The 13,068-nt window shown below is 40.4% G+C and overlaps 1 protein-coding gene across 7 annotated transcripts in view; it reads right to left on the reverse strand.

The window, feature by feature from the left end:
* Nucleotides 1–13,068, reverse strand: part of BTRC (beta-transducin repeat containing E3 ubiquitin protein ligase) — a 123,594-nt gene that overhangs the window by 62,254 nt on the left and 48,272 nt on the right. For 4 of the 7 annotated variants that reach the window (XM_069796839.1, XM_069796835.1, XM_069796837.1 and 1 more), the window contains one exon: nucleotides 12,208–12,285. The exons of the other annotated variants lie outside the window; for them this stretch is intronic. In XM_069796839.1, the coding sequence (XP_069652940.1) occupies nucleotides 12,208–12,285 (78 nt within the window). The remainder of the gene's footprint in view (nucleotides 1–12,207; nucleotides 12,286–13,068) is intronic. 7 annotated transcript variants of the gene reach the window in all.

The raw sequence follows: 13,068 nt of genomic DNA on the forward strand, positions 1-13,068 counted from the left end.
AGGCTACACACACACACTTTGAACACCTGTTTAATTACTACTTGACTAAGCTCATTTGCTAGTGGGAGTAAGATCATAGTAGCACCTAAGAGCTCCAGTATTGGATTAACACCCTAGTGCCTGTCACCATTTACAGAAAACTGCTCCCAAGCAAAAGTGGCAGCCCAAAAGCAAGCACAAACTTGCTTTGATGCAAGAGTAGTAAGTGGACCACAGAGAAGATGTTGCTACCTCAGATAGTTGTGTAGGGAAAACCCAAGAAGCATGTTGAAAGAGAACGAAATTAAACTTGCTACAAAGACATTTCCAAAAGCACTAAGTAAACCATACTAACATTCTTGATATTTTTAAAATTGCCTTAAGGGGAAGACGCACAAAGATTTGTAGTGAACTGTCTGTCAGTTCTCTCCCTGTAATATTTGCTGGCAATCTCTGAAGATCCTTCTTTCAGGGCTTGCTACGGATTTCTATTTGTTTCATCTGAAACTAATTCAAGCCCAAACCTGCCACAGGTTACAAAACCTGCAGGCAACACTGGCATGCTAGGGGCTCCTAAACCTCTCCCTCTGCTCCAAAGCTACGTCACCAGAGCCAGATTCCCTCAGCACCAAGCACCAACAAATGATGTCTCCTTTTTGCCCTTCTGCCACAAGCCTGACTGTGCAAGATGTAGTCAGTAACAATACACAAACCAGCAGAGGAACATATTGCAAAGGACATCAGAGGCAAGAACGCAAAGAGATTAAAAAGGGGATACGCTGAGCGATAAGAGATGATGTCCACAAACCCAGTGCTCCTAACAGTCTCCAGCTCAGGAGGACAGTAAGCAGCAACTGATGGGAACTGAGTGTTCACAATCAGTTTATAACATTATTCACCTAAGTTCTTATGATCCTCATTAAACACTCCTTACTGCCCACCATGGGAAATCAGTGTACTGGCTCGCATGGATCCGTACTGGTCCAGCACAGTACAGACACTCTCGGGGAAATTCAGGAAATCACAGTCCTTTCCACCTTACTTCCTTACACACTCCCTTTAAAGTTCACCATGAAACAGAAACAAAAAGGAGTACAGAAGCCCTATCTTCTCCATTGCTTTAGCAGTTCATGTTTTATTTCTCAGTGAGCTCCCTAAGCAGAAAACAACCAGTGACAGACAGGAATGTAGAATATCCTGGCTCCAGCAGATCTCCTTACGAGTCATAACATTGATATCTGCTGTGACTAGCAGCCAGCTAGCAATTTCTGACTCTGGATCCAGAAGGAGAAACTGAAAAATTCAAACACACAAATCCTTTCAAAGTGCCGTGAAGATGAACAGAGTGCATCTTTCAGCAGCAGAGGTTCAGATTCAAACTGGGATTAGGCCACAAGCAAACAGAAGTCTGATGGACTCAACTTAGCCTCTTGCAAATATTTGCCAACATCATAAAACCATCACTCTGGTATGCACAGAAATTTCTCCTCAGAAGAAAGATTAGAATGGCATAAACTACTATAAATTGTGGTTTAGATGTAGCGGTCCAACTGGTGGACAGAAAGTTGACACCATCTGCTTTGCACTGGCATTCAGACAATACCATGCAAACTTCATTTTATAAACATTGTGTTAGTTAAATTCAACCACATCCTAAAGGTGAAAAACCATTAAGAGTTGATAAGTTTCTTTGTTCAATATTTACATTTGTAATTTAACCCATTTATCATAAATGTGTGACTTCTTTCATTTCCAATTTAATTCCTAAAATTCCAGTAGCAGTATTTCTGCACAACTTATCTGCTGCATACTGTAAATTTTATGGGGAGCCCTGACTCAAAGAAAGCTACTACTAACTCTACTTTGCAGATTAAAAGCTCAGCCACATAAAACATTTACTGAAAGCAACATGGAAGCCTGTGGCTCTATGGACTGAACCATGAACCAAACTCAGATCTTGTAGGTCTTCTTCGTCCCAAGACAAGTATGCACAAACCTTGGTAGCAAGCCAGCTTTTTAAAAGCCAGGCTAAAACAGGCTTTCTCTCACATTTAACAATGAGTAAGAGTAGACAATCCAAATACACAATGTGAAAGACTATATGCTAAATGTGAAAATCCTAGAACTTTCTGAGAAGGAAGGAAGCTCACTATGGCACTATTCAAAAGTTGTGTGCATGTCAGAATGTGGATATAAATAATTATTCCAATGTACTGCTTAATTTTTATTACTTTCATCTGCACAGTACACCTCAGTGTGAACAGCACCAACTGAACTTCCGGCGTAACTTGTTCATCAAATCCCACAATACCAGGCCTAGTGACACTTGATGGAACTAGAGTAGTATAAATTAAAGCAGATAAAATGAAACACTTCTTCACACAGCAGGCAGTGAACTTCTGGTGCTTGCTGCCCAGGACACTGTGGGGAGAAACAACATCAGCAAGTGGAAAAAGGGATTAAACAAACTCCTGGACAGCAGGTCCACAGAGGACTTGGCAGAGATATCCCCCAGACATCCCTAGTACAGTGGTAGATGCTGCAGGAGCAGAAGGGGAACGGAGCAGCCAGAGCCGTTTGCTCTCATTCAACAGCATCTTCCACTGACAGTGCTGGAGTCAGCATTGGATGAGCAGACTCTGGGTCTGACTGACCTGGGCATTCCCATGCTATCAATATCTCTCTGCCCTTTGACAACATGCCACCAATACTTAAATTCCTCCTTCCCAACCTTTTCAGCCACAGAAAGGAGAGAACAACATGCTTTTACTGTGAGAATCAACTTTTACACAGTAATTTTATTATGTAAAGATCTATGTAAGTGCCAAATTACCAGATGACCATTTAGTCCTTCAGCAGCTCTTTCTCAATAAAAGTAGTGGGGAAAAAAAGAAAATTCACAGGAGTATGTATAATGGATTCAACCCATCAGGATGCAGATTTGAGAATAAAACATACAGTGATCTTCAGTTTGACAGCCATTACTATGTTTGCAACGTTACAAAGTTCTTCTGTTCTTAATTTTCACATTCTCACAGAAGAATGCATTATTAGCCTTGTGGGATGAATAAAAAGGGTAAAGAAGATTCATGTGCATGTTCTACAATATGTTTAAAAAAGTTTAAAGCAAAAACTCAGGACAAAGCCTAGTTCTCCCTTAAAGTCCAGGGGGGGAAAAAGTAATGTCACTCTACTTAATAGGTCTTGATGGAAAGGTGTTGACAATGTTGCAAAGAAGCTGCATTTGGCCCACGAAGTCAAGTCATAAGAAGCTGGGAAAATATATTATGAAGGTAGTACTATATGGTTGCCTTATAATGTTTCTCTGTAGGCAGCAGTTACTGGCTACTGTGAGACACAAGATTACTGATGGACATGGAGATTTGATTTCATCTATTTGTGTTTGTACACTAACAGTTACTAGTGAATAGACCTAACTGAAAGCAGAATTAATGTCCTATCATCAGGTAATAATGCAGAGCCCTACATTTTAGGTGAAACATTTGATGGTGTCTCATGCTACACTGCAACATCAGAGTACGTCCTTTCATTTGTTCCGATGCCTGTGGGAACACTGACTAACCTGGAAGAAAACCAAGAAAATCAAAACCAGAACCAAGCCTCAGAAAAGCAAATTTCTCAAGCTCACCTTTAAAGCTCAACCCTTTTGCGAATCTCATCTAATTTGCACCAAAACTGTTCAAGTTTCTCCTCACCTTTCATCAAGATAAGAGGTTTCTTCACCAAGGAAAAGCAGTGTGAAATGGTAGCCTGGTTCAACACCACAGGCAGATAGCTTTGCGTTGGAGTGCTTTAATATGTTTTTATATTGCATATAAAGCATGCAAACATAAACCAGTTTGTTGAAAACTACTCTCTTTGTGGAAGCTGGCTGTAATTCTGAACAAGTTTTCAATTTTCGCACTGCTGCTAGGGTAAAACATTTTAAAGAGTTTAATTTTTACAGTGGCTTCAATGACACGAGATTATCTAACAAAGTAATGGTTAATCAATAGAGGGTTTAGTTGTCAGGTGAAACATATAACACACTAAAAGGGATTGATTGCAAGGCTCCTCCTTATTTACTGGGAGGTATATATTTAAAATGACACAAACTTGTTACCAAGCTGCATTCTTTTAACCTTGCAAAAGCCGTTTGAGAAGAGTGTTAAGCAGCCCTATAGCAAAACAAGCTCTAATGAAAAAAAGAAAAAAAAACCCTACAAATATATGGGAGCACCAAATCATGTCAGAAGCAGGGGAACCACAAAGCTGTATTCACTCTCAGCCAAACGCTTAAAATGCCACAGAGACACTCGACTATGGTTCACTAAAGATAGAGCTGTATCTGATCTCATTCCATAAGTGTCTTTGGTTACATTTTTCTTTTTAAAGAAAGTATGATCCTGCTCTTTGACACAAACACATAAACATTTCTACTCTTGTCCGTGTAGCTCTGGACAAACAGAAGGCCTGAAGCCTCGAACCCCAGGCAGAACTGTGTACATACGTGTGTGTGTGTGTGTGCGCGCGTGCGTGCGTGTGTGTGTACGCACACGTGCAGCTTTTCTGCCAGCTGAAACCCATTTCTTCGGCCATTTATTCCGAGAATCCCCAGTCCCTGAACAAAACTCCACTTTTTAATAGAAGCTGCAACCCAGGAGTTCAATAAGATTTCCCCCCCAATAGTTAATAATTACATGATTTATCAGAGAAAGATAACACTAATAAAAACACAGCAAAAAGACAAAACCCATACCCTCCCTTCAAGTCATTTTCAGGGAAAAGATTATTAAACTGTTCTTTTTGAACAAGGGCTTTTGTAGCTAAGCACAAATTGCCAAACAGTTAGAAAAAAAGTTATTAGACTCAGAAGAATTCAGCAGAAGTGGGAAGTTATATAAACAAATCACTCCAGCAGATTTGGAAAGATCGCTTTCATCTTACTTAGAGTCTTAGGAGACTTGCATTAATTACCCTTTAAAGGTCTTTCACATGGACTATTTAAAATAAATGCAATTTATTTATTTATTTCAAATGAGGTGCTGCTTCTGAAAGAATTAAGTAATCTCAACAAATTTAAAAACGTTTTTATGAACAGGTAATTAAAAAGAAGACTAGAATTAAGTCAGGCTGTAAGACATTACCCAGGATTCACCACAATTATTTTCTTAAGATGAAATTTTTGTTATCCCTAGCCCAGCCTTGGGAAGGGTAGTCTCCATGGAAGGTCGTAAGATGAAATAAAGACTAGCCAAACAAAAAACTAGATAATTTACAGGATTTTCCCTAAAGCACAGTTTGTCATATTGCAATTACACCTTGCCGACTGTGAAAGCCAGAGTCCTTAATATTGCCACTAGAGGGAAGACGTGTCTCAACACATGGCAATGGTAGTTGGGGAGTGGGTTTTCTTGAGCAATTACCATAACAAAGCTCCCTTGGCTGTGTGTACCTTCTAATTACTCAGTACAATTAAAATGACTTACCTAAAACAAACAGGAAAAAAAAAAAAAGAAAAAAAAAAGGCCCCTAAAACAAAAAACCTCAAGACAATACAAACAAAAAGCCTTACTCCAATCTGGCTCTTATCTGAAATTACATTAAAGCTGAAGATCTTTTTTCCTCATCCATCAATGCACGGGGTGGGGGGAACAAAAAAAAAGAGTATGCCACAATGCCTAAACACCACGGGGTTGTTCAACAACGTAAAAGCATTAAAACAAACAAAAACAAAGAGCAAGGAGAACTAGATCTCTTGTTAAAGAAAAGAAGAAAAAAAAAAGAAAAAGGAAATGTTGTGGTATTTAGCCATCTGGTAGCTGCTTGAAAACAAATTGTCCTCAAAAGAGTAGAAATACAGTATGTCTTCTCTCAGTTCACTGGCTTATGAATCAGACTTTTTTTTTTTTTTTTAAATACAGGCATGGTAATGTTAGACTTCTGTGCTGTTGCTGCTTTCACTTCCCTCTTGTCCCACTGTGCAAAGATAGCCGTGGTCATTCCCATCAGATCCGGCTATTCCAACTTGGACGCATTATTCACAGTCTTTTGGGATACATCTTGTTGGGCCTATTGTTCAGGATCCCTCAGGATTTTTTTTTCCTGACAGCTAGTTGCTGATTTTTAAACCCTTAAATCTTTCATTTTATAAGGCACATCATTAAGGGAAGATGGCAGCCAAGTAATTTTTCTTTCCATTGACAATTTGTGACATTTTTCCAGCAGTGTGCAAGGTGTTGAAAACCTGGCAGCTGTTACCTCCCGGGATGAAGCTCCTTTTTTATCCTCCCTTGACAGTTTAACTCAATGGGTCAGCACCTTTAAAGACTGCAAAGTACCACTGAAGTGGATGGAGGCTTGAATTACTGCTCCCTCCCTAATCAATGTAAACCCTCACTGCAGGTGAAACTCTTCATCTATAGAGGTGCATGGGGGAGGAAAATGTAAGGCCCTGAGCCAGATGGTTTTCATCTTGTTTTTTAAAGAAGAAAGGAACAAGCTAACAAGGGGACAGCTACTTTGTTAGCTTCTTGGCCTCTCTCATGGCTTTGGATCCCCAGGGTTCCAGCCACACAAGAGAAAGAATACAGAAAAACATAAACACTTAAAGAAATATAACTAAGGGGCTGGCAACACGCTGCTTTCAAAGAGTTGAGAGCCCTGTTCAGCGCTTTATTTATCACTGCCCACGTTCTTCGGATGGTAAGTGGACATAGACACAAAGGGCAGGGGGAGCAGACAACACTTGCAATTTACTCAATTACAGAGGAATGCAGCAATGTGGCGGGGTGACAGATTCCTATTAGCACTAATGCTGAAAGAGCCCAGTGGCCTTTCCGCCACAAGGCAGCATTCCCATTGTAACTTAGACTCCGGCACAACCTGCCTTAGCTAGTTTTTTTAACATGCATTAAGTGTCACTGAGGAATGGAATTTTTTTTTCTTGTTGTTTGAGAATAAAGAAAAAAAAATTAAACAGAAAGAATAATCTTAAAAGTCAGCCAAAGGATGTACTTCTAGAAATTTCAGGAGGCTTTTCAACCAGCAACTCCTTACTAGCAAGCATTAATAGCATAAAAGATGAGGTAACCAAGACAACTTTATAGACCAGGTATGTCCTGCCCTGGCCAGCTCTCCAACAGAAGGCAAATTTGAACTGCAGCATCTTCCCCGGAGGGAGGGAGGGAGGAAAGGAGGAAGAGAGCTGAAGGATGGACCCTCACTCTGTCCCCACTGTGTAACCTTCCTCACCAGTCAAAAAGAGGGCTTCAACTTTGCAGAAATACTTTCGGAGAGGAGAAATATGCCTGGAGAGGAGCCCCAAGCAGCAGTATGAGGCTACCAGCTGGAAGTAAACAGTTGACGGTTGCTACTTTTTTGTCTTTGCTCTACCTTCTTTAACCACTTTCTGCTTCTTATGGTTTGCTTCAGCATCAGCTTTAAACTCTTAAGATCAGACTGTGCCTATTTTAACTTTGAAATAGCGCCTAGAGCATGTTTTAGGTGCTACGTGTAATTTTACAAAATTATCTCAAATCTGTAAGAGTGAATTGAGGTAATATTCTGTGCCAAAACGGTAAGAGGAAAAAATTCTTGAAAATGCTAAGGGGCCTGTTTGAATGGGGTAACAGACAGGGATTTTTTTTCCCCCGGACTTCCATCTGGAAGCTTACAGAAAGACAGCAGAGTCCAATGTGAGGTTTGCAGGAGGTACGGTGCAGCAGCCTTGCTGCTGCCAGCATTTCCCCACAAGGCACCTTCGCCCACAGACAAACCACAGCAGCAAAAGGCACTTCATTATTGCTGCACTGAAGAGAAGGGAGGAAGGGTTTTAAACAACCTGCATTGTGCCCGTCTTCTTTAAAAACCAGTGGGGTAATCAAGTTCAGGGCAGCCCCGGACAGCTGCCCTGTGACCTATTCATGTTGACCCCCACTATTCATCACTTTCCTTAGGACTATGAGGGCAAGCTCCTGGGGAGTGACCACCACAATAGACAGATACGAGCCAACAATAATACGGTTCCTGCAAAAAAACCAGATGGCACTGCAATAAATTTACAAATCTGCATTCATGGCTCTGTTAAAGACACCCAGAAGCTAAAAGACTGGAGGGGCCCCCAGAGAGCTTCCCCTTACCCGTTTCTAAAGGCCGTCTCTCTCCCCAAGACTATTGAGCTCATGTTCTTCATAAATGAAGAATGGAGACATAGCCCTTAAAATAACAAATGCCTGACCTAATCAATCTAGTGTTTGGGTCTAACACTAAATGATAGGCACTGAAAACTAATTATGTTTTTTGGCAAGGAAGTTGAATTAAAATGGAAACACACAGGTTAAAAAGGCACTGAAGCATTTGCGAGTCCCTTTGAAAGGGCGGCACACACACACACACACGCTCACACGCAGAGCTTGAAACAGGAACCTGATTCAATAACTCATGCATTTATTTTTAAAATGAATCAGATTAGTCCCATGTGTGACCTGCCGGTCCATCTGTATGAGCTGGACTTAATGGGCACTCTTCTCACGCTTACTTCAGTTTGAAGTATGAGAGAGATAAATTTAGTTTAATTTTCAACAGATCAAGCTATCCATTTTCCAAATGGACCATCTGGATCAGCCTATTAAAATTAATTTATAACTTTGCAGTGTGAAAATTCGTTTGTTAGCTTAAATAAAGTTGCCAAAAACTTTTGCCACTTGTCATTGTTTTTTCTGAAGTCTGTTTTCATACTATGATTTTCAGTTTACCCCTTCAAAATTTTATTTTGTCTGATCAAGCATTCAACAAGAACTGGACGTTTGCATCCTTACTTCAAAATCTGTCATAGCTTAGACCTTTTCACTCTTCCAGCTAACAGTGTCAAGTTCATTGCCTTTTCTGTTTCCTTTCCCAGTGCTAATCTCCATGTCTCTTCTGCCTTGCTGCCCCTCATGCACCTAAGAGCGGCTGTGCCTCCCACTTCCAGAATGCCAAGGACACAGCTCCACTTGTTGAGACTTCTGAAGACAACCTTTTCCAAGAACCATTTTAATCAACAGGAGAACTCACTACAAGAAAGACATTGAGGTGTTGGAACATGTCCAAAGAAAAGCAACAAAGCTGGTGAAGGGTCTAGAGAACAAGTTCTATGAGGAGCAGCTGAGGGAACTGGGGTTGTTTAGCCTGGAGAAAAGGAGGCTGAGGGGAGACCTTATCACTCTCTACAACTACCTGAAAGGAGGTTGTAGCAAGGTGGGAGTTGGTCTCTTCTCCCAAGTGACAAGTGATAGGACAAGAGGAAACGTCCTCAAGTTGCACCAGGGGAGGTTTAGATTGGATATTAGGAAAAATTTCTTCACTGAAAGCGTTATCAAGCATTGGAAAAGGCTGCCTAGGGAAGTGGTGGAGTCACCATCCCTGGAGGTATTTAAAAGACATGTAGATGTGGTGCTTAGAGACATGGTTTAGCGGTGGACTTGGTAGTGTTAGGTTAACGGTTGTATTCAATGATATTAAAGGTCTTTTCCAACCTAAATGACTCTATGATTCTATGAATTTATTCCTCCTAGTAAGAGGTCCATAGCACTGAGCAATGGAGGTCTTCAGCCCCTGCTTACAACTTCAGATGCTTAAGTAACCATTACACCTTCTTATTACCTCCACCTTCTGGTATGTCTGTTCCACAAACCCACCTGATAAAACATTTATGGCTAAGGCTCCGTACCAGCACAGCAAACAAGGCAAGAAAGCGTAATGCAACTTTACTTAAACTTGTCAGCAGCTGAACATGTCAAGACATCATACTTCCCCTGAAGTGGTCTGATGCACCTCACTAATTTTCTAAAACTAATCAAAAAGTACTAAATATGTGGACACTTTCACTGGAAAGACCATTTAAGTAAACAGACTTCTCCTCTACCCACATACACACATTCAATTCTTCTTTGCATGTAGGTCCATGTTCCCTAATAATGAAATTTTAACAGTGGTGTCTTAAGGGAGGGACAGAAAATACAAAACTGCACACTCAATAATTACCAAGTTAGCATCTTTCCACTAAGGTACTAGTACTGAATTCGGCACTTTTTCTGTATTACTGCTTTGACAGCATTTGCACGTCAGATCTTTTTGGTTTTACAAAGTATGGATAGATGTAAGACAGGGTAACCACTCCGCATACCTTCCTGTTGGAGATGCAGATCTTTCCAGTAAGTATCACTCTACTCATTGATGAGTACCTGGGTGCATGGCTGCATATGTGTCTCATTTCTGCACCTAGAGTTGGAAAACTTCTCACTGTTTCTTGTCCATCACTAATAGAGAAGGGGAACAGTCCAAGCTTCCAAAATGCTCTGACAGCTTCCATTTATGCCAATGTAAAGAACCAAAAATTCCTTCTACCACAGGTAAAAAACCACAGTCAAACACCTCCTATGATCTAGACAAGAGGACACTTGCTTTAAGACTACAGCTTGAACTTATCCACAAACACTGTTCCCAACACAAAAGGCCCCAGATAGCAATCTGAAGACCCAAGGATTTTGTCCTGCATTTGTCACTGTAGAGACTGGACACAAAGATGGAGGCTGATACAACGTCTCAACAATATCCTGAAACATAGCTAACCATCTTTGTCATAAACAATGTTCATGTGAATTACTTCCAATATGAAATATTTGGATGGTACAAGTGGGAGTTTAGGTGTATTCTTGATATCTAGGCACGTTGGTTATGACGAACTGTAGGCCTTTGTGAAAGACAGCTTTACGTGGACATTAAGAATACTTCTGCAGACATCTCTTACTATGAACCTTTTCCTGTTGAACCTGAAGGCTTGCCATCAATAAGATAACTCTTAAGATGAAAAAAATAGTTTTTCTGGTGTGCCGGGCACGTTGTTGGCTGTCCTGGAGATACACAGTAGGGACCTGGTGACTTTGCCCTCTTTCTCTAGCTCTCTTTGTTTGTTGCTGAATGCCAGAGACATTTTAAGTATGGTATAACATATTTAATCAATTCTACAAAGTAATATTTCCCAGCAATATCTCGGACCTCACTCATTATTCTAGCATATTGTCTCCTGTTTAAAAGACTTACGTGGACTACACCTGTTAGATAGACCTGTCTTAGCCACGTGTAGTCCTTCACATGACACCTACTCCCACAAAAAATCAAACACTCCTAACACAATACATTGTTTAAAAAAAAAGACAAAAACAAAGAAACTAACCACCCCAAAACCCAACTTTGAGCACAAACATGCTATATCAAAAAGATATTCCTTCCCTTACCATAGTTTTGACCCACAATTCCTCTTGGAAATAGCAGCAGTGGGGCAGTGTATTACCACACTATTCCTCTGCCCGAGACTGCTCCTGTAGCAGAAATGCAGAAAGAAATGTGCCAATACCTCAGCTGTTGCAACGTGTGGCCTGGGGTATTCAGTTAAGTCATCTTCATTAATGGTTTTACTCTGATACACCAGGCAACAAACTTGGGCAGCTGAGGCATGGACATATTTTTGCTTCTGCTGCCTGAAGGTTGCAGTAGGGAGAAAGACCAAGGTGCTATGTGAAACAGGATCTGAAATCACTAAAACCAACTTAAATCCCCAGAAATCACAAGACAGACCCCTTTTGTTGACCATAGGGATTAAAAAAGTGATTCTTTTGAACTGGTAAGAAATTTGCTTTACTGTATATAAAAGGCAAAAAGATTATGTTTTATCAGCTCTCCCTTTCTCCTTTCTACCCATTAGTAATTTATGAGAGTATAGAAGAAACAAAATCAGGTAATTTTTCAGATTATTAACCTGGACGTCACCTCCAAGAAAATTTACCTTCAAGGGCAATGAAAAGCTTAATTGTTCTAGAACACTTTGAGATTCCTGAATGCATGATCTGAAGCAAGGCAAAATATACTACAAACAAGACAGGAACAATTACAGAAGAAAAGGCTGAAGAGGTGTTGATGAACACTAAATGGAGAAAGGTAAAACTAGAGAGTCGCAGCTGACTGCACTATACAGAAATCTAGATTTCCTTAGAAAGGTTTAGCTTTCAGGAGAGTTTGATGACTCTATGTGTCTGATTTTCCTGGGTACAATGTGACTTGCTGAGACTTCAAAGGAGAAAAGAAAGGGTTTCCATGAGCACAAGTCAGACTTCAGCTTCCAAAAGCATTTAAGGATTCAAATAGCTGGAAAGTTTTATTGCATTTTTAAAGAGACTGATCACATACCTGTCTAAGTGAATTCTTCTCGGGAATGATCTTCCTAGGGGGCTCATCACTATTACAGTCTTCTCTCTCAGAGGAGTTCTGTGAAAGAAAGTAAGCTTTAATTCAGTTCTTATCCCTAATATTACTCTGTGAGGAAAAAAGAAACAGAGTATTTGTACTACACAGGTGGTAGTATTTTACGCATACATATACCGGAGGCTAACTTGTACTTTTAAGCCAAACAGCTTGTTATGGCAGAGAAAGAATTTCTCCCCCTCAACGCAACAATGCACCACTGTGCAGGTATCTACTGAAGAAGTTTGTGCTTTTGGGATTTATTCTGAAACTACCAATAAGGGCCACTTTGAAAAGCTGAAATAGTGGTTGGATCAGCACGGCAACACCAGTGCTCCTGAACACCCCAGAATAACTATTTAAAACAGTAGAACCTATTGAAAACAGAAGGTTGTTAATGGGTGCAACTGTTGTTCTCTGTGCCCCTATGCTTTTAATCTGCCTAACAATTATTAATTGCACTGAGTTTGCTTAGCTACCAAAAATCATAGAGAAATGATGATAGAGCTAAATTCTGGTGAGAGAGGTTGTCAGGATATCCTTCAAAAAAAAAAAAAAAGTTGTGTAGGTAGTGTATGATATCATGGCTATGTTTTGCACTCCTGCCCCCAACTCTACATATACGTAGAATTTCTAGAAAGACTGATGCTCCAAAAGTTAAGCTGCCACCTCCAAAAAAAGAGCATCAGTAAGACAAGAGAAGGTGGACAAGAAGAAATACAGAGGCTTTTCCAGCACGAGTAAGAAAGACCACCAGCAGACTTTTGTCCTGTTAACCTCATGATTAAAACCAATTATTCCTTGCTT

This window comes from Haliaeetus albicilla, chromosome 11, assembly GCF_947461875.1.
Source record: "Haliaeetus albicilla chromosome 11, bHalAlb1.1, whole genome shotgun sequence".
Classification (NCBI taxonomy): Eukaryota; Metazoa; Chordata; class Aves; order Accipitriformes; family Accipitridae; genus Haliaeetus; species Haliaeetus albicilla.